Raw genomic sequence first — 22,570 nt, 5'->3', positions numbered from 1 at the left:
CATTTTACATGCCTATGGCCCATAAGGTATCGCCCCCTGGTGTCAGCTGCCTTTAGGAAACCATAATGCTTTCCTATTTGCTGCTGACACAGGATGAGTCATGGACATGTTTAATTTCTACTTTCTTTTTGGCTAATTATTATATATTTAATTGATCCAACTTTTTGTGTACTATACATATGTGGATATCTATTTTTCTTTTTTTCTTTTTGGGCTACTTGTTTGTTATCTATATCAACCACACTTGCAATAAAATGCATTAGTATTAAAAAAAAACATACTATAGATTCTTTATCTACGTATTCTTTAAGAACTTAAATAGTTCTCGTTTAACTTTTTTTTTTTTTTTTTTATCTCATTGTTTGTATTGTATTATGAAAAAAATTATTGATGTTGTAATGTTTATGCCCTTTGGGGCCCATAATTGGAAAATAAAATATCTTATCTTATCTTATCTTATCTTATACGTGTATGCGATGCAATGTAGTTTCAATGTCGACTTTTCAGTTTTTGAGCACAGGCACTTGTCTCAAAAAAAATCCTATATACCATAATATATATTAACCTACACAGAGTTCTAATGATCTTTAATATATATTAAGGTATATAGGAATTATTTTTTTGAGACAAGTGCCTGTGTTTTTGAGGCTGATTCATTTACACTTTATAAAGATATAAAGATTTTGTTGGTTGCTGAAATACTCAAATTAGACTGTCTTATAGACGTTGAATTTAAATTCAGACTAAGCTATGGTCCTTGGCACAACCAAATGTTATTAGTTTAGTATTAATAGTCATGCATTTGTTCAATAATTTCGATAACAATAAAATTACAAGCTTAAAATTTTTACGGATTTGACAAAGCACACGTTGAAATAAATAAGTAAGAATGTTGACATGTTTACAGAGAATTATACCTGACTGTTACGGTATTTTTGATAAAGATGTACTACACAGTTGGTGCTTAACCTTGACAATAGTATCTCCTTACTTCGACATTCTGTAGAAAAATACCATGTACATATTTACCTATTATAATTGCGTTTGTTGCATGTATATTTTAAATTACATATATTTGTGTATGCGATTCAGGGGGGGGGGGGCTTTATAAAACCAAGAGAGGATCATAACCCAAGATAACTTACAGGTTTCAACTATATGTCCTAATTCAAATGCATTGATCGTCAAAAACAGTGGTGCCAACCTTCTATCACCAGAAGCAATCCCCAGAACCTTCCCCTTGACCCGCCACTGCGCTTGTTCTTGGTGTATTTTCACAGACACTTGTCTCAGAAATGTTTTACCTATATACTTGTTTTAATCTGAGACAAGTGCCTGTGCGGATTTTGTATGTCTTGTTAATATATCTGCAGTTGAATTTTATACTAATATATATGATTTTGTTTGGTTTTATTCATTATCATTAAAGGCACATATTTCTAAGATATTATATCGCTGCAATAAAATAAACTATAAAAAGAGGTACACATTACACATGTTTACACATAATATAAGACATGCTTCGTTTTCCCTTGTTTGCTAACGAAGCACTTTAACTTGTATCTAATGCATGCAAATAAATAAATTGCAGAAAACTTTATCATCGACTGAATCATACTAAATTAAATGTTTCATCAGTTAAAACAACCAAATCACGCTCCCTCTTCTATTTATAGCTTATATTAGTAATTATAACATGTATCACCTTTTTCAAAGTGTTTTTTTACCAGGGTATTGTTCTTTTCTTTTGTTAAAGCTGATAATTATTATGATCTTATATTTTGGGGGATGACCACATTATCTTCATGAGGGTCCTTGATGGATTACCACATAATTGTGTCTTTTGTCACCGCTAAGGGGATTACACTTTGAACAACTTAAACCGTCGGTAAAGAGTATAGTTATAACACTTAACGGATGTACCCCTCGATTTTCCCTCCCTAGTTCTCAAGTCTGATAAATGATATATGATAACACTGAGGTGACGAAGAAGAGTTGAAAGTTAAGAATTGGGACGCGTCGATAAGTTGTTTACTGTCCAATATACTAACCTATGTGTGTACTGTTGTTTTGTGCAGGCTTTTGAAAGGACATTTTCATCAATAGGACTATTTCATTGTAAGTTTGTCAGGTTTATTTAGAGATTTAGCTAGAGAAATATTAATTATGATTTAGACAATATAATTATATATGTGCATGTTGATCGTGTTGTTCAAACACTATTTTGTAATGGTAGTTTCGCTAACTAAGTGACAAACCTTTATATATTCATAGAGGGTATGGAAACCCTAATTTATCGTCAATTTGCGTCAAACGCCCATTTATCGCTACCGTCAGCATAATGTGGTTGCATGGTTACCCTAGACTTAGAAAAAAAGTAGTCTAGTCGGCTCTAGATGTTGAATAACATTTTGACTGTATATATGTTCATTGTCACGTCGTGCTTAAACAGAAGTGAATGTACGGAGTGCTTTATTCAACGAATTATGTCTAAAGGTATATATATAACGATACTGTTTCATTATGATGGTGATGCACATTCTGAACCGCTTATTTTTCTCGTCCGCTTTAATAGTTTAACTTTTCACTTTCGTTGTATTCATGTGTTAAAAAATATATATGCAAACATTGGTAGTGGATGAGAACGACGTCTGAAGAATAAAAACGAATAAACCGCACATTTGTTTTAGCCGGGAGATTAATATAATATCGTGAAGTATACTATTCCCAGTTTTTAGTACTCAAATGGCTCCATACTTTTGTTTGCCTGGAGGTGTGTCTCGTTCGTCCAATCAAAACGCATATTCTCAGAATTGGGGCACACACATTACGGATAATGAATCAAACTCGGAATTAAAAAATCTACGATAAGTTGTTTTGAAACTAATCCGATTGACTCTTTAATTCAATTTACGTCTCACCTTATCCATACAAATATACAAAACAATTGTAAAGGATCTTTTATATATATATATAAGCCAATTAGTATAACAACATGTTCTTGTTGTTATATCAATTAAGCCTCTCATATCACAGGCACTTGTCTCAAAAAAAATGTGTCCTTGTTAAATATTAAGGTATATAGGATTTTTTTTTAGACAAGTGTCTGTGTCTCATATCTGTGGGACAGCTAGGGCGTTAGAAATCGTTATTGCTGTAGAGCAAGTGAAACTTCGGAAAGCTGCTGGATGAGATGAAATACCAGCGGAAGTGATTAAAAATGAAATCGCAATTGAACTGTTATGTGTTATCTGTAACGACTGTTATGAACTGGGTAAAGTACACGAGCAATGAACCCAAGGGATAATACTCCAATACTCAAACCATATAATTTTTTTTTAAACTGTAGTTCATAGATGGATTTGCAATGAAATCTTAATTGCGTCTATCTATTTCTGTTATCAGTTGAGACCACATCGCCGTTTTTTTTTACGGCACTGTAAATTTCTGTACCATTTTGTCTTTTTCTGATTTGATTGCCACAATCTGAACTTTTTGCTGAAAAATGTTAACAACTTAACACTTCTATGTGTATAGTAAATTAACATAAAATTAAACTTGAATTATCATAACACGATAACAGCTATAAAGAGGTCCCACCTGGGTCTATCATGCATACATTAGAATAATAGTCCCAAAGACGTATTAGCTGTCAAATTCATGTTCACCGATTTGACTTTAATTCTAATACTAGTATTTGATTTTTACATAGTACTAAAACGTATATCCAAGGATTTGTATAGCAAGACAAATCCTTGGTATATCTAAATTACAAAAAGTACAACAACCCGGCAATTTACAATGCATATGCTTGCTAACATTTATCGACATTTCGTGTGTCTTGAAGTAAGGACACAATCGAAGTGACCTCCGAAAAAGCATACTGTCATATAACCCGATATAAACACAAATATAGATATAAATAGAAAGATAGCGAACTCGTGCAATATGATTTTCTAAGCCTGTTTGATTTTATATTAAAGGTTAAAATATGTGTTACTCTTTTTATCTGTGTAACAATGAGTCTTTATATGGATCGAATCAGTCAATCGAATAGCCAGGTTATCATCGTTTCACTTTTATGTTAACATTCTTTTTAATTTAATAACTGAACTTCAACACGTCTAATTCGTGCGTTACCCATTTCTAGCTAAGGTGTTCAATTGCACTTCACATAAATACGAATTCAATGAGGTAGAAATATTCACTTGCAAGTGAATAATTTAACAGCGATGTTTCTCAACTTATTTTGACAAAATTGATTCAAACTGGCTGCTAAAAGCGAATGATTATTACACTATTACATTTTCATTTATGATTGGGTGAAAAAAAATATGTTTCGTTTGTGTATATATCATAGCCATTGCCACTTTAAAGAATATTATAGAACAATATTAACTAGAATTTGGAACACATGGAAAGTACAGACTATCAGGACAAGGTTAGGGTATTCTTATTTAGATTTGAATAAAAGAGCCAATCACGAGCAAGTTATTTATCATAATGGTTTTTTTGTGTTTTTTTTTTTAACTTAGAGCCGACTATATATAGTTTTGACAATCATTCATGAATGCGGATTTTTTTTTTAATTTAGATTAATTAAGCAACATCCATACCATCTATAGACATAAGCATATGTGGGGGGGGGGGGGGGGGGGGTCGGGAGGGGTCCTGATTCCGAAATCCCGAAGTCCCGAATTAAAAGAAATTTAAATCCCAGAATCCCGAAATTTTATAAAAGAATTCTCGGATCCCTAAAGGATCAATCCCGAAATCCCGAGCTTAAAAATATCCAATCCCGACGTCCCGAAAATGGTCCTGCCCCCTCTCATATATTTGTTTAAAGCAATGATAAAACATATTGTATCTATAGAACATCAATAGGCATTCCGGTCGCAAAGACTTACAAACTGAAACTATATTTTTTTTTATTCTAAACACTTCCCGCAAAATTGTTAACTTGATACATTTGTACCTACTGTAACTTTCAATTTAATAACAGTCAATTAAATTAATATATAACCAGAGACAAAATGTATTATATATGTCTCTGATATATTACACTTCGCATTTTTGTACAACTTATGGTCATGCACTTATCGAAATTTTATAATAAAACACTTTTTGCACCAAAACTACAACATTTATTATTACAACGCAAAGAGCAAATATCAAAATGGGGTTCATCCCACAATAGTAACTTTAGCATTGTGTTTTGATGGTGAGGGAGGTGCAGAAAAGACTTGAGAGAAAAGACGTAGCTTGAGTCTGATCTTTGACTGTTATACAAGTTTTACGCGAAGCTCAAACTCCAATCATAAGTAGCATGTCCATATAAGGTAATTTACTGGTACCGTATAATATTGTGTAAGAGATAAGGAAAAATAATCCTGTTTAAACCGGAAACCAATTGAAAAATTAGGTCATGACTTTTGAACTCCAAGACCTGCCACGATCTAAAGTAAACTTCAGAGATAAATATGTTCGCTTCTCGACAATTAGTTCGATTATTCTCAACATCGCAGGTAAGATAGATAACGGACAAACAAGGTCAATATCTAGATTAAACTCATTTGAGATATTAGGTAACAAAAACAAAATAAAATGTGCGACTTTGAATCAACCTCAAATCAGCTGTGCAAAATTTTCCATGCGACTATGGAAAAAAATGTGCGCTACTACTGCTGAACAATCATTAAGCTAAAGACACAGTATGTTGATGAAAATAAAGTTTAGATGCTGCTAAATGAATTGTCAATACTTGTTATCCAAACCCTCGGTTGCCGGTTTGTTAAAAAAAGGGGGAGTGATTATTTTCAGTTTTATGACTCTTGAGTCTGTTCCATGCAACAGTTTCAAAAGAAAAAAAATTATAATAGCCTTTCAAGACGTCATAATTATTTGGACTAATGTCAATGGTACCAGTAAAACTGATCAATACCAGTTAATACTGGTTGGTATTAAATGAAATTTATTTTTTGCAAATGTGTATTAAAAGGTTCATCATAACAAACGGTCAACTATGGCTGTATTTACATGCCAAAAATTACTCTGAGTACAGACTTACCTGTAAAGTTGGAAAAGTTTTAATGCCTAGCATCCACTAGATATAAAAAAGTTAAATCCATTTTGTGTTTCAGAAAGATAAAATCTCTTTTGGATTTTGATGGGCATTTTTTTTCCTTCATGCAAAAGGTGTGAAAATTGACTAAGTTGTGGAACTTTTATGCTCCCTCAGGTAAAAAAACCGGTTTGTATTGTTTTCATTGTCCTTAATTGACATGGACACCAGGTATCTTCACAACTGTAGGTGAGTTAAAGAGTTTATCTGAGTCAGTGAGTGGACAGTATCAAAGTAATGCAGGTGTTTGTTTATTTTTGCACCTTCTGAAGAAAGGAAAAAAAATGCCCAGCAAAAACCAAGAAAGATTTTATCTTTCTTAAACACAAAATGCATTTAACTTTTATATATCTAGTGGATGCTAGGCATTAAAACTTTTCAAACAGCACAGGTAAGTCTGTACACAGAGTAGTTTTTGAGGTAAAAATACGGCCTATGTTTGTCCATTTGTTATGATGAACCTTAATAAACATATTCACTTTTGGTATTTAGCTGAATCTTGCCTCTGTCAGAATTACCTTAGATCTACTCCGAAACACCTTTTGACCTGAAGCAACAATCACTTTTAAATTGTGACAGCAAATATTTTAAATTATGATGTCAAAGTTTACAGGAACCTGTGTGATTTTACGTAAAGGCGGACAAATTTGCATACAAGTGGAAATATTCTATTATTGAAGTACTATAAATGCTTTTTTCTTCAATCTTATTAATGAGGGGCCCAATTGGGGGTTTCATCACGATTCACGAGTGGATTTATTTGTCAATCAATATTCACAGAAAATAAATTTCCATGTCAGATCACAGATCACGAAAATATAAAAAAAACAATCTGTAGAAGAATCAATCTTAAAAATGTTCAGAAAGCCATAAATTACTGAAGACAAAGGTGTTGTTCATTTGTCATTTAGAATTTTAAGAAATTGTATACGAAATGCACTAATAAAAGAATAAAATTTCATTTTTTACTGGTATGGTTTAAATTAAAGTGTAAAACAAACAGCCATACATATTTTTATGTCTTCCTATCTGAATAACAGGTGAATATGTTCTAAATTGTAGTCATGGTACGACAAAATGAGGATTGCAATAATTGGACAAAGTATGTTTGGAGCGGATGTTTACCGACTGCTCCAGAAAGATGGCCACCATATTGTAGGAGTGTTTACTGTACCTGATGTCAATGGAAAACCTGATCCATTGGGTAAGAAAGGGACATTTATTTATAAGCTTTGGGTGACTATTACAATTAATTTACATGTGCAAAATTGCTTAACTTCGGAATGATATACAAAAAGGGTGTTAGGTAACAACTGGTTATACATGGACATATAAGTTATAACAGTTCTAGCATTATGTATACAGCTTTTGTTTGGTCATAACTTATAGCCCAGCTATCTTAAACTTTTACAATAATGTGTGTATGAAAATGAAAATATTTAAAGCAATTTCTATAACTATTTTTTTCTAATTGAGTATGTTCAAATACTGTAATGAAGCCAACTAAAAGGAAATAATATTCTTTCAACTCCATAGGATGGGCACAGGGCACTACATGGACTTTTTTATGCTCAATAACAACTATTATTGTAGACAGTTGGGAAGGATAAAATTTACCTTTATATATCTGTACTGGATATGTTGGATATATGTGTAAACTTTATATCCCACAATTTTATTAAAATACAGAACCTATGGTCATTCTTTGCTTACAAAATTCTGCATCTGATTTTTATGTTTGAAGGTGTATATCATTAATAGGACAAAACCAGAAGATCTCAAAATGTTCTTTAAACAGAAAGTAGAAAGGGGTTATCAGGTCCTTGTATGAAGAGAGTAGACAGATGATCTGTTTTTTAATCAGATAATGTTGTATATCCGATATCGTGGATATTTAATTTGGTGGTTCTGCCGAGGTCTGCACACGGGATGCGAATAACGAAAGTGACGAGTGCTAGCAAAATCACTGTGCATACGCGTCTATAAAAAGTTTGAGATTTGTTGAACATTTAATTTCGTGGTTAACCTGTACCCACGAAATCCACAAAAATTGGTAGCCAACGAATAATAATGAAACCACAGTGTGTCCCTATATTGCCTACATGCCTTAAACATCAGAAAGTTCTGTTTCATAAAAAATAAATTGCAATTATAACAAAATGTATATCTTCTGTCTTTCAGCATTAGCAGCATCAACTGATGGCATACCTGTCTTTAAATACAAACGATGGCAGTTAAAGAAACAGGCTATATCAGAGGTCTTGGAGGAATACAAGTCTGTAAAGGCTGATCTCAATGTTTTACCATTTTGTTCACAGTTTATCCCTATGGATGTGATCAACTTCCCAAAGAGCAAATCTATTATCTACCATCCCTCTTTATTACCAAGACATAGAGGAGCCTCAGCCATAAATTGGTATGGAATCATAACAATTAAATATACTTGTACACTACCTATTTTATTTAAGTCTCATCTTGACCTGCTCAATGGACATGTAGTGTAGCTGGTCTGCATTTACTTTCATCTGAAACCTTCTGACCAAAAAGTGAGAGGACCAAAGATTGATAGTGTATAAATTTGAAATCTTTTTTCTGATATCATGATAAAAAATATATGAAATGATGAAATTATCAACTTGTAATTTTGTCTTCAATAGAAAAAAAAAAGCGGTCAGACAAAAAAATGTCTCAAACTTGATACAAAGGTCACCTTTGCACTAGAAAATCAGCTGAGAACTTGCTGTATATAAAAAATTTAAGTTGAAAATTATGATAATAAAATAAAACATTTGTTACAGGACTGATTATAAAAATTATAAAGAAAACCATTGTAAGAATCAGATATTTTTATTCATCTACAAAACATGTACATTTAGCACAGTTTGTTGCTTTTTACATATAATGTATGCACTTTCAAACAGTAATGGTTTTCCAAACACTTCAGCAAATAAAGTCTACGTTTCTTTAATGATTTATGCATATTTTTTTGTTCATAGGACATTGATTGAAGGAGATCCATCTGCAGGTTTCTCTGTGTTTTGGGCAGATGATGGGTTAGACACAGGACCAATCTTACTCCAGAAAAAATGTTATGTGGCACCAAACGACACTGTGGATTCAATTTACAATAGGTTCTTATATCCAGAAGGAGTCAAAGCTATGGTAAGATATGAATTTTCCTATATTTTTTATCACATTTCTGATATTTCTATATTTTTCAAACTTTATTTTGCAAATGCTTTTTTAAAACTTGTGATGACTGTTAACAAGAACAAGAAATGATAAGCAGATAGAAAAAGTCTAAAATTATGTAAAAAAAAGTTGGGTTTTATTGCATGTTACAAAAATCTAAAATAGATGCTTGATTTTTTATATTAATTTTTTCTAATCTATTTCACAGGGAGAAGCTGTGCAAATGATTACTGAAAACAGAGCACCAAGTATTGTACAGTCAGAGGAAGGAGCTACCTATGATGCCATGCTGAACAAAAAAGCACTTACAGAGGTAATTATCCCCGGCTTAGTATATATCTAGGATTTTGATTGGTTAACACACGTCGTTACAAAACCCATAGCCCCTTGGTGTTGCTAACCCATATCCCCGGACGTTGCTAACCATTATCCCGGGGATTTTCACGCAAGTTTTCCTTATAGTTCCATGATTGCTCCTTATGAAATATTGAATTCTGTAGATTATCCATGAGGTTTTTAATGAAATATTTAATTCATTTACGAGTTTGTCCTATTATGCCGATTATTTAAACTTATTTCATTATAAATGCATCACTTGACTGCCACATTTCCACGGAATGGGACTACTGTCCTAGCTATGCAAATGACCCACGTTGACGTCACGCCATCTATGATGTAACTCTCACAACATTGAGCGCCAAATTTGATTCAATCCAGTTTCTCTGTCTCCGTATTAAAAACGTCTTATATTTGACTATCTGTAGGGTTCTACCACAGGTAGTACCATACACCCCGTAAAAAATATGTAAAATTTCCATATTTCAATAAAACTTTTTTGGATAATGATAAAAACGTTGTTTTCACGTTATATTTTGTACCCGAATTTCTATAAAACTCGCCCGATTCGGACTAAGACCGGGGATAAATTCGTTATCTACGTTCATATCCGTAGATATGGATATTTTAACACCCTGAAGTACCCCAGTACACCTTGAGGCGTAGTGGTTCTCTAAGGGCATTAACTGACCGTAGCACAATAGCAAATAGTGCTGAAAGTAAGCATTAAAAAGACACCAATCAATCAATCAATGAAAGTGGTTGTCTCCCCCTGGGAAGTGTCAGTAGATCTTCAATTAAAGTTTCCCTTCATTGATACCAAGATTAATTCAATGAGATTATTTGTTATAACTACATGTATACTTATTAAGAAGATTTTTATTCAAAACTACATAAATAACATGTAGTTCATGGTTTATACATCCATTGTTGCAATTATTTACAAGGGGAGATAACTGAATTAAATTTAGCCATATAATTTGATTTTTTGCTGAATAGAATTTTTAAAATTCACAATACACAACAAAGCAATCTTCCCCCTTCCAGTATTTACAAGCACTTAGCTTTGATATGGTAATCCCAAATCTGGAGAATATAAAATGATCATTGCCTTAAATTAATTTTTAAAGTCTTCTGGTAAAACATATTTAGAAGAGCACAGATATTTTATATTATTGTTTCAACTACAAAACTATGCTGATTGGACTCAGTAGAAATATTTTAGTTGTGTATTTGGATTCACAGCATCTGCAAGATGTGGGTTAAGTCCAATTTTCATGATTCAAGGACTTGCACACTTATCTAAGAGATAACATAAATATAAAGAGATATGAAATGAAAGCCACTGAGACAACTATCCACCACTGTCCAAATGACAAAGCCTTTTATCAATAATGGGTTACTGTGAGCCTTCTTCAATGAGCAAAAGCCATACCCTATAGTCTGCTATAAAAGACCTTGATATGGCAAAATGGGAAACAATTTATAGCCTTGTTCATGATAAATCAACAAATGAAAATAAATATGACAGACATTAACCAACAAAAAGCACTGAATTACAGGCTTTTGACTTTGGACAAGTACATTAGGGATGAGGTGGGGTTAATTGTGCCTTCCTACAATTATCATAGTGATATCCTTATTTTGACTTAATATAAATATGAAGATGTGGTATGCTTTCCAATTAAACAACTCTTCACAAGAGACCAAATAACACAGAAATTAACAACTATAGATCACTGTATGGCATTCAACAATGAACAACGCCCAAACCGCATTGTAAGCTTTAAAAGGCCCCGAAATGACAAATTTAAAACAATTCAAACTAGAAAACTAATGACCTAATGTATGTACATCAACAAACTACAACCACTGAATTAAAGGCTCCTGTCTCGGGACAGGCACATACATACATATTGTGGCAGGGTTAAACATGATAGTGGGATCACAACACTCCCCTAATGTTTACTATTTTTATAATGTAAATAAAATGACTATACATCAATTATACATATTGTATATATTTTAAATCACTTATATTCCATTTTATCTAAAGAATGCATCAGTCATTGAACTTAAATAATTATAAACAAATTATATGTTGTTGTTTTTTCCAGATCAAATTTGACAAGTCAGCACAAGATGTGCACAATTTCATAAGAGGATGTGACAAAGTTCCAGGAGCATGGGCTACAGTTAATGGACAGGTAAAGTATGGATAAGGCAGCTTTGTTTATAACGTCTTTGCAGGTGTATAGGGAATATCAGTGATGTATGTTGAACAGAAAATGAAATTTCTGATATATATACTGTAAATTCAGAAATTATTGCGAGGTTTTTATTATTGCGAATAATGCGACTGAGTTGTAAACACAATAATTAAAACTCACATTTTGTAATATTTTAACTAAACTAAACATGACTTTTCTCAAAATCGTAAAAATTAAAATCGCATTCAAGTGAAAAATGACAAAATCGAAATAATTTCTGAATTTACAGTACTCAAAATTTAAATAATACATATTAGTCATATATTTTTTGTTAATTGATATATTTATGAAATAAACAACTATTAAATGTAAAATTTATGAAATAAATTAACTTATTTGATTTTCTCATCTTTTATTCTTTGAGTGGTCCATTCTCTCTATAAAATGACATTTGAAATGGTCATCTTTCAGTATGTTAATAAATATAATAAAATTAAGATCAGATACTGGCAGAAAAATCTAACATCATAATTGAATTAGGAAATACTGGTAAAGAAAAATAGATGTCTTATTCAAGAACAGATTTCCAATTTGGGAAGTTATACAAATATTTGAATAAAGAATCCAAAGAAAATCATAAGTATAGAATATTTTGATTTATTTCAGAATGTGACTTTGTTTGGTTCCCGTGTGTGGGATAGAATTGAGCCTAGAGGTACCAGTGTAGAAGTCAAAGGATCCAGTAAGCCTGGTATTGTTCATAAATATGGACTGGTCTTGTTTGGTAATGATGGCAAAATGGTATGTTTTGAATTGATAACATAATACTGGTTTTTTTTGTCATTTGTCTAGCTTGCTTTCTGATGAACAACATGGTACCTCAAGTCAAGGATTTAGTTGAAATCTTTTCATGTTTTACACTTGTTGAGAATTTGATGTTATTTATCTCTGTTGTTCTAGTACAAAACAGATTTCATCGGTATATTCCATAAATGTTCTCAAACCTGAAATGAATGTTTACTACTGGACATGAAACACATGATTTTATCATCATCATTATGATATATCTGTTATTTTTTAGATTACAATGAGAATGCAACTTGATAGATGATGTTTGATCATTTGATGATAAATGTCACTCTTTTGATGATAATCTTTATTTAGTACATTGGTTGCAATGGATAACATTGATTTACCAGTTAAATAAAAACCGATAATTTCACATGTGAAATAAACATGGTTATTTCACTCTCTGACGACATACAACAATAGGCGTTGTCAAGACATCAATAATGTCGGATCAAAACAAATTGTTAATGCGTAGGAAAAACATATAGTTCCTTACATTTTCTACATTAATTTCATTAAAAAAGCCATTTGCCAATGTAATAAAAAGAATAACTAATGGCCGTATTTGAATATCAAAAATAAGACAACTTGTGACCGAACGCCGCTATGGATTAAACTCATGCTGTGCACCAGTTTAATCCATACGTTGTTCGGTCACGCATTGTCTTATTTTTTATATTCAAATAGGGCGATTAGTTATTCTATAATGATGCTAAAGGACCAGATGTCTGCATTTTTCTCAGAACCAAGTTTTGATTGTACCAATTTGAAAAAAAGATAATGTTTTCCATTTCACAGCTTTGTGAGTGAAGGTCCATTATTTTCATATGTGCAAGTTAGAAACAACAGCTAAACAACTGTGTAATGCAATAAATCAAAATATTCTAATATGAATTATTCTTAACTATGATTTTTTATAACATTTGTAATTGATGATTTTATATTTTAAAAGGTTAATGTGAGCCAGATACAGTATGACAATGGAAAAATGATCCAGGCTTCTAAGTTTGGTAAAGAAGACACATCTCAGTCTAAGATAGAAATCACATCAGAAGAAGTAGGAATGATTAAAGCAATGAAGGTAGGATTTATGTTTATGTTAGAAAAAATCATAATTTTTGTTCTGGAACATAGAAACTTCATTTTTGTTTGTTTGTATAGATATGTTGATGGCAAAAAAATAAAATACAATTTGAAATGATATTTTTTAACATTAGAGACCACTGCATTTATATATCTCTTAGTACATTACAGAATTCAGAATATTTCTGACAGCAAATTTCAAATTAAAGATAGTTTGGAACATATTAAACAAGGGCTGTGTCAATTTAGCATTTTAAGAATATTACAGGTTTCAGGTGTTTTGAGGTTGAAGCTTTTGCTACAATCAAGTTTGAAATGCAAAGTGGTAAAATTAGCCTCTAGCCTCCAGGCATTGCAGTTATTAAAATTTCAAGCACCCTTATGGTACTCAGTTTCAGAAATCAACCTTTTAAACTACTGTATTTGGTGTTTTAAGCACATATTTCATAATTTGGGTACTGAGAAAAGTGTTACGACTGAGAGATTGAGCTTACCTCTATGTTAGAAATATGTTGATAAAGATCGAAGGATCATTGCTTAGTTCTCTAAAAGGATTTGCACATTATTTCTGTTTCTAGGATATATGGAAAGGAATTTTGAATACTGAAGTAGAAGAGAGCACTGATTTCTTTAAATCAGGAGCAGGATCAATGGATGTTGTAAGGTTGGTGGTAATAATGCGAAATATATTGTTGTATATTTAAGTACACAAATGTATGTAAGTTCTAACTCATTTATAAATCTAGAATTTATTAAGCTTAAAAACAATAGGTCCAGAAATTGGAACTGTAGATTCAAAAATGTTGCCTGCATTTATTAACAAATATACAATAAGAATATTTATTACAATTTCAGGCAAATCTGCATTCCATATATCAAAATTTGAAATGCCAGTTTTAATATTCCTTAAAAACTTTTCTGTCACAATTTTCACAAAATAAAAAAAAAAGTATTGCATTCAATATTTAATGTAGAATTTTGAGTAGATGATCGTTATAATTGCATTTATCTCTTATAATAAGTTGAAACTTGGGAAAATTCTTTGGTAAGTTTAAATCTTATATGAAATATCATTTTCAAATGACATGTTTTTTTGTGGGCAGGGGTGTAGCAGAATTGAAAGTTACTTAATTTGAGAATAATTGTATGAAATACTGTTTTGAATTGTATTCTGATTTATTTCCAAAGGTTGATAGAAGAAATAAAACAGAAATGTAATGGCGTTGCACTAGAGAATGAGGATGTGTACATGAATACTACATTTGAAGATCTGTCTAACTGCCTTGTCAAAAGAAATAGAGGAATAGATGACAAAGAACCATTAGTCTTTGATGCTGTAAGTTGTAAATTTTGACATTAAAATAGTTTGAAACTATTTTGATGCCTACTTATTCAAGTACAAAGCAAAATAAGGACAATACAATTAGCTAGTTCTTTATTTGTTATAAATCCAGTTTATTCAAAGAAAATATTTGAAATTAGAATTATTTACGTGTGTCTGCAGGCGTTATTTTTTTTTAACTGCTGATGTTAACTATAACATTTAATGACATACAAAATGTGACTACACATTGCTGGTATACTTATTGGGAGATTACTACCTGTCATAATTGAAACATCATGCTTAACAACTTATAAAAGCTCATCAATGAGCCTAAAAATACAGATACTGTCTTCACGTTTTGTTTACAAGGATCTGAAAAATCTAAGAACCTCTTTATGCTTAGATAAAAAATTATTTCAGCTGTAATTTTTCATCCAAATTTTTGAAGATCAGTATCACAACAACAATTTTTTGAAGATCTGTTAAAGGTCTTTAAAACAATAATTTAACAGAGCAGTGTAAGATCCTAGTATGTAATGTATGATGACAGATCTTTATTTCAATCAGATGGAACATAATACTAAATCCATGTTTTTATTGTAGGTAAAGATGCATGTGAATGACATGGATATATCATTCCCACGACAACTTTTTATAGACAATGAATTTGTAGATGCCAGTTCTGGGGCCACATTTAATACAATCAATCCTAGTGATGAATCTGTAAGTTTTTTTATCTGAAAACTTCTTGTTATTTGACAAAGTTTCTATTTTATATATTTGGTTGCAAATATTTTGTACAGTTGTTAGCGGTATTGTTCATTAAATTTTGTTATCAATAATTAATAGATTCACAATAAAGTTCATTATTTTAGCTGTTTTATCATACTCCTGTCAGTTTCATCAATAGTGTATGAAATAAGATGTAGATTAAGATTATGTTATTTATTCATATAATCTATCCTTTATTCATACAGGTGATATGTAATATAGCTAAAGGAACCCCAGATGACGTAAACAGGGCTGTGGAGGCAGCAAAGGTAAATAGAGTTATTTCCCATGTTAATAATTAATTAAGGTAAATAGAGTTATCTCCCATGGTAATAATTAATTAAGGTAAATAGAGTTATCTCCCATGTTAATAATTAATTAAGGTGATTAGAGTTATCTCCCATGTTAATAATTAATTAAGGTAAATAGAGTTATCTCCCATGTTAATAATTAATTAAGGTAAATAGAGTTATCTCCCATGTTAATAATTAATTAAAGTAAATAGAGTTATCTCCCATGTTAATAATTAATTAAGGTAAATAGAGTTATCTCCCATGTTAATAATTAATTAAGGTAAGTAGAGTTATCTCCCACGTTAATACTTAATTTAAAGATTCAACAGAAATGAAAGCCTTAAAATTATAATTGTTTTCAGTTTGTTTAATTATCTTGCTTGTTTATATGCTTCATAGCTTTAAATATGCATATTGAAGATTCATTTATTTACATTGGTACCAATTTTTGTGGATTGAGGAAAGCATACAATTTCAAGGATATTTGAGCTCATGGTTTTCCCAAAGTCTGCATACAACCTTAAAGATAATGTGTAAATTTACTGAATTGTGATTTACTATGGAAATGATGATTTATAATGTTAATATTATATGTCTACTTTTTAGGTAGCTTTTGAAGAAGGAGAATGGGGAAAGATGAATGCAAGAGATCGTGGAACACTCATGTTTAAGTAGGTAGATTAGGGATATAAGTGTGAAAAAGGGGGACAAGAAGGTGTGGGAAAAATGATTCAATTATAGTTCCAGTTAGTAAAATTAGGTGGAAAAGGAAAAAGACATCAAAAGGTGATAAAAAAACATAACTTAAAGAATAACAAATAAAACCATGGCAAAAAGATAAAAGACAGATAGGCAAAAACCATTTCACAAAACATAAAACAGAAAATAATGACAACATGAAACCTCATCAAAATATGTGGTTGAATTAAGATAATGATTTTATTGCAGATGCAACAAAATGTGACTAGACTGACATTTTTCTATTTTAAGATTAGCTGATTTGATGGAGCAACATCAAGAAGAATTGGCTACCATTGAAAGTATAGATTCTGGTGCTGTATATACTTTAGCTTTGAAGACACATGTTGGCATGTCTATTACTACATTCCGATACTTTGCTGGATGGTGTGATAAGATCCATGTGAGTGAAAAATTACTTCAAACTGTAGAATTGTTTATTCCTAAAAGAATTTCACAGTTATCTAAAGCTATCAAAACTTTGATTATTAGTAAAACAGAATACTTGGAATCAAGTCTTTTGAAAATGCAGATATAATTTTTTGAAGGGGATTCCACCAATTTCATTGATGTTGAGTTGTGGAGTATTTGAGCTTGCTCACTTAAGTTATTTTATGTTCTGTATCACTTATCTTTGCAGATCAAGTAGACTAAGTATTTTGTATTTCTTGTTGTTGAACAAAGTTTGTAACTTATGAATATTTGCAACCAAATTCAATCAATTGACTCAAAGTCATATGAAACCTCAAATTAAAAAAAATAATGTGTATGTTTTTTTATAACTAAATGGATAGTTTTCATTATAAAACTTATGTACATATACTTTTTCTGAAGAAAATTCTTTAATTTGTTCATATTTAGAAGAAGTTTTCTTTATCTGAATTGCTTCCTCCAGGAAGCAAGCAATTTGCCGAAATATTTTCCGTATGCAAAGTGACATCAGAGTAACCCTCTCGTAAAAATCTGGTGAACGCAATACTCATGGATCTGTCATTAAAATTAACTATTTGATTGTCCATGTTAAAAACTTGATCAATATCCACATTTAATTGTTGATTGTTTACTATAAGGTGTCAATCGGTAAACTTCAGCTTCTGAACAAAACAGTTAAGTAGCTGCAATATTTTCACTTCATAACAGACAGAGAGAGAAAAAAATTGACGATTATGGTTGCGTAAAAAATGATAGAATAGTTCACAGATGACTAAGTTTATGATATATACATGCATATCTAGGTTCAAGAATTGGACAAACATTATTTTTCACCGGTCACTCGTTTCATATGACTTTAATACTTTTGTATTTCACCAAGAAAAAGAAAATCCAATGTTATTTCTTTGAAGTTTTTTAAAACATATTTTTTGTTACAATAATGGAAATAAGTAAATGTGAGCTATTCTGTTACAGGGAAGTACCATTCCAATTAACCATGCCAGACCAAGTAAAAATCTGACATATACCAAGAAAGAACCTCTAGGGTAAGTATCACTGGTACATGTTTTAAAACTTAACTGTGGATTTTTTTTTCTTGTTCAATTGAAAGACTTTTTTAATTTTTATTTCAAGGCTTTGTAAAGTCTGCTACTATGAAGATTTAGTGAAATGTATATTTTCCATTGATTTGAGAGAAACAAGCCATGACAACTAACCAATATTTTTTACTTCAGAATGTGAAGTTTTGATTCCACTAATAAAATCTTTGTCAGTCATAATGTAAATGGAATGTAAATTTATTATTTGTTTGTTGATATGGGTATTCAGTGATTAGATACAGAAAGGACAATAGAGCTTTATTGTAGAATTATTTAGAATTTTCTTCATTATAGAGTATGTGCTATTATTACACCCTGGAATTACCCATTGATGATGTTAGCATGGAAAATGGCAGCATGTTTGGCAGCAGGTAATACTGTTGTTCTCAAGCCAGCTCAGGTGAGGTTTTATTTGCTATATGTTATAGGTCACTTTAATCACACAGCATACATAGCTGATGTTCATATACACAGGATATATAAATGCATTTGATTTTTAATTTATTTATTTTAATCAGAAAAGTCAATATTGTTCCAACATACTATTTTTAAGCCCCCCCCCCCCCCCCCCCCCAAATAAAAAAAAAGAAGAGAAATATGAATATATGAGTTCATTTTCATTTATAAAAAATCCCTAATATACCTTTTACGGTAAATTATGTTGTTTTGATTAACTTGTTTGATTGATGTAGTTTGTAAAATATAAACTTTTTAGTCTATAATATCTACATGATTTGTTTACAGGTTACTCCATTGACAGCTCTGAAATTTGCAGAACTTGTTGTCAAGGCTGGTTTCCCACCAGGTGTTATAAATATCCTTCCTGGTCCAGGGTCATCTATAGGTCAAGCCTTGTCAGAACATCCACATGTTAGAAAACTAGGATTCACTGGCTCTACACCTATTGGTAAAACAATCATGGAAAGGTAGGTCAGAGTTCATATATACATGATATAGGTCAGGTCTGTCAGAAAACTAGTGGACGTGCAGCTATTGGGTTACTTGATAAAACAATTATCAAATTATGAGTCAAAATAAAAGGAAAGAAAGATGTGGTATGATTGCCAATGAGAAAACTCCACAAGAGTCGAATGACACAGAAATGTACAACTATATATCACTGTATGACCTTCAACAATCATCAAAGTCTATACATCATAGTCAGCTAGTAAAGGCCCTGAAATGACAAATGTAAAATAATTGAAACAAGAAAACTAAGGGCCTAATTTATATACAAAAATTAAAAGAAAAACTAATATGTTACACATCAACAAACAACAACTGAATACAGACTCCTGACATGGGACAGGCACATAAGTTCAGAATGTGGCAGGGTTTAACATGCATGTTAGCAAAGATAAACACAAATTGGTTTTTGTTGAATAATTTGCAATTTCTGTATTTTGTAAGTATCCTAACAAAATATGCATTTTTTTTCAGAAATAAGTCATATTTATCAAATGTTCATGAATTGAGGAGAAAAAAACAATACTTTTTGCTGTACATTTATCAAAATTAAAAAAAAATCCACTATTTACAATTTCATGAAAATTGACACACATAATCTTCTTACGTAATCAAACCAAATGGCATTTTAAAAAAGAGGGGTCCATGAACTCGTTTTCAAGTTAAATTAGTTTGAATGCTAAAAATCAGTCAAAAACTGAATTTTTTCCCAATAAGTCAAAGTTTTAAGTCACGAATATAACAATTTACTTTAGCACCGTCATTACCTCCGCTGTAACTGTATCGTATGCCCTTAACATTTATAAATGAGTTTTACTTTAATTGTGCAGTGTATAAAAATTCAATTTTCTAAAAAAAAAATTAGTAAGGTAGTAAAATAAAGATATGATTTTTTTCACAGCTGTTCCAAGGTGAATTTAAAGAAAGTATCTTTAGAACTGGGAGGCAAATCTCCTCTGATTATTTTTGGGGATTGTGATATGGACAAGGCTGTCAGAATGGTAAGTACAAAATATCAACCATTGCATAAGAAATCTCAATTGTTTTTAATTATTTTCACATCCTATTTACTTTGATAATCAACTTCAAACCAAATATAAGAAATTACATATACTTTTGTCTGCTATATATGCACAGATGAAGAAGCTTTTGATCTTATAATTAACCTGTAGATTCTAGATAATTTCCCTTAACTAATTATATATATATATAGTTAATAGAAAAATTCAACAAAGAAAGATAATTTTTTCAAAGAAAAGTTAAGATTAGAGAATTTGTTTTACAGGGTTTGAGTTCAATGTAATTTTTTCAAAGAAGAGTTAAGATTAGAGAATTTGTATTACAGGGTTTGAGTTCAGTGTTCTTCAACAAGGGAGAGAACTGTATTGCTGCTGGCAGGCTGTTTGTAGAGGAATCTATACATGACGAATATGTAGAGAGATGTGTAAGTTTTTATTTTATAAAAACATATTTTACATTAAAATGTTGGCATGTGTTTTGCCGTAAAAAGATTGCTGCTGAGTTTCAACAGAACATGGTTCAAAATATGTTCATATAGTGAAAACATTAGCTAAAAAAGAAATATTTAGTCATTATTATATTTGCCTGGAAATTTATATTCTCAAATATTCTGTTTAGGTATGGTTTCATTGTAAAATCTTTCAAAAAGATAACTAGGGTTTAAACATAATACACTAGTTCAGGGAAAGCTTGTTCACGACCTAGAATTCTGAGTGGGTCAAGCGTTTAATTAAAATTCATACGAGAATATGCGAGATTTGGATCAACTGGGGGCAAAGTCATATATGGTACACATCAATATTCGATGTTTAATAGGCGTTTATTAGGACGCCCGCCGCTTTCCCGTTTACCTGTGAAGTCGTTGAGTGTCATCTGTTTTTTGTTTGTTTATGTTTATATTAAAAAAAGTAAAACAAAAAAATTGTGAAAAATTTCGAACCATAGTGTTTGAAAATAACGGGAGAAAATTGGAAAAGAAATTTGAAATTACGGCTTGCAAATAACCAAAAACGAAAAATTTGACAAAGAAGGAAAAACGAAGTCCATCTTGTAGTAAAATACGGAAAATGTAAATAAATATTTGCAAAATTTTGCCATGCATATATACTGTATTTTGGACATAAAGAAGCTTCTGCCCCAAAATCCCGAAATTCCATTATGTTTGACAACGATTTTGATGTAAAACAAAACTTTAACCACAGTCTGAACCTAAATGCTGAAGCGGAATCTAGGATCGCTTAGTATTGCTTTAGCGAAACTTGTCAAAAAGAAGGATCATGTATGCCAAAAGATCCAAGTAAGCAGATATTTCACTCTTAAATCTTAAAGACCTCATTGCTATCGACAAAATGACAACAATTGTTTTCTTTTTGTCCAAAAGGGGGGGGGTAGCAACTGTAATATAACATTATTTTTTTCGCATTTAGTATCATTTTTCTACCTACTAACGGGAATTTTCTGACACAAAAACAAATATACGACAGAACTGTTCATTTAATGTATGTAATCAAATGCCAAACTATATATGTATATATATATGTGTGAAAATTAATTTACTTTCGGAAGGTACAACAACAAAAAGCGTCTTTTTTCTGTTTAAAATCTTAATAAATCTCATTGAAATTAACTAAATATTCTGTATACAATATCATGTATGCTTCACAATATATATCAAAATAAAATGCTGCACGACCCATGCATATACCCTTCCTTTAAAAAATTGTCAATGTCCGATGCATTTGAATTAAGCACAAAAAACTTACGTAAATTTAATATTCGCATGCAATCAGGTTTAGCATTTCGAATATATACATGTATGTTAATGGTACCTAACTGTCAGAACATGATTATGATTTTTAAGGGTATATTAATTGTGTCTAACTGTCGCCTGGTGAGATTAATAGTTTTAGGTAAAACTTTATCATACCATATGGCCTAGGTGTTGATTGACTTTTATTTTTATGACCCAAGATCAGTACCTTCTTGAATATAAAGACAATCTGCTAAGTGAACATCACAGCATGGATCTGTCCATGTTTGTGTGAAGGTAATTTTTGTATTCACAAACGATATATATACATGTAAACCAGTATTTGCGTAGCGGCACACTTAGATTAAATGTTGAAGTTGGTCGT

General features: G+C 31.1%; 1 protein-coding gene across 2 annotated transcripts in view; it reads left to right on the top strand.

The window, feature by feature from the left end:
• The first annotated feature begins 1,885 nt into the window (after window positions 1-1,885).
• LOC134700384 (mitochondrial 10-formyltetrahydrofolate dehydrogenase-like) overlaps window positions 1,886-22,570 on the top strand; it is a 37,745-nt gene continuing 17,060 nt past the window's right edge. Inside the window, exons 1-19 of one of the 2 annotated variants that reach the window (XM_063561768.1) lie at window positions 1,886-2,118; window positions 7,184-7,325; window positions 8,303-8,537; window positions 9,118-9,283; window positions 9,522-9,626; window positions 11,767-11,856; window positions 12,526-12,660; window positions 13,661-13,789; window positions 14,370-14,455; window positions 14,980-15,127; window positions 15,719-15,838; window positions 16,093-16,155; window positions 16,786-16,850; window positions 17,170-17,320; window positions 18,325-18,395; window positions 18,744-18,849; window positions 19,194-19,375; window positions 20,317-20,416; window positions 20,761-20,859. In XM_063561768.1, the coding sequence (XP_063417838.1) occupies window positions 7,199-7,325; window positions 8,303-8,537; window positions 9,118-9,283; window positions 9,522-9,626; window positions 11,767-11,856; window positions 12,526-12,660; window positions 13,661-13,789; window positions 14,370-14,455; window positions 14,980-15,127; window positions 15,719-15,838; window positions 16,093-16,155; window positions 16,786-16,850; window positions 17,170-17,320; window positions 18,325-18,395; window positions 18,744-18,849; window positions 19,194-19,375; window positions 20,317-20,416; window positions 20,761-20,859 (2,178 nt within the window). In that variant the 5' untranslated portion in view covers window positions 1,886-2,118; window positions 7,184-7,198. Of the gene's footprint in view, window positions 2,119-5,405; window positions 5,526-7,183; window positions 7,326-8,302; window positions 8,538-9,117; window positions 9,284-9,521; window positions 9,627-11,766; window positions 11,857-12,525; window positions 12,661-13,660; window positions 13,790-14,369; window positions 14,456-14,979; window positions 15,128-15,718; window positions 15,839-16,092; window positions 16,156-16,785; window positions 16,851-17,169; window positions 17,321-18,324; window positions 18,396-18,743; window positions 18,850-19,193; window positions 19,376-20,316; window positions 20,417-20,760; window positions 20,860-22,570 lie in introns of those variants that run through there. The other variant, XM_063561767.1, reaches the window with a different exon arrangement.

Source organism: Mytilus trossulus, unplaced genomic scaffold (assembly GCF_036588685.1).
Source record: "Mytilus trossulus isolate FHL-02 unplaced genomic scaffold, PNRI_Mtr1.1.1.hap1 h1tg000138l__unscaffolded, whole genome shotgun sequence".
NCBI classification, from domain to species: domain Eukaryota; kingdom Metazoa; phylum Mollusca; class Bivalvia; order Mytilida; family Mytilidae; genus Mytilus; species Mytilus trossulus.
The sequence above is the reverse complement of the archived record's forward strand: the minus strand, read 5'-3'. Positions and strand labels throughout refer to the sequence as shown.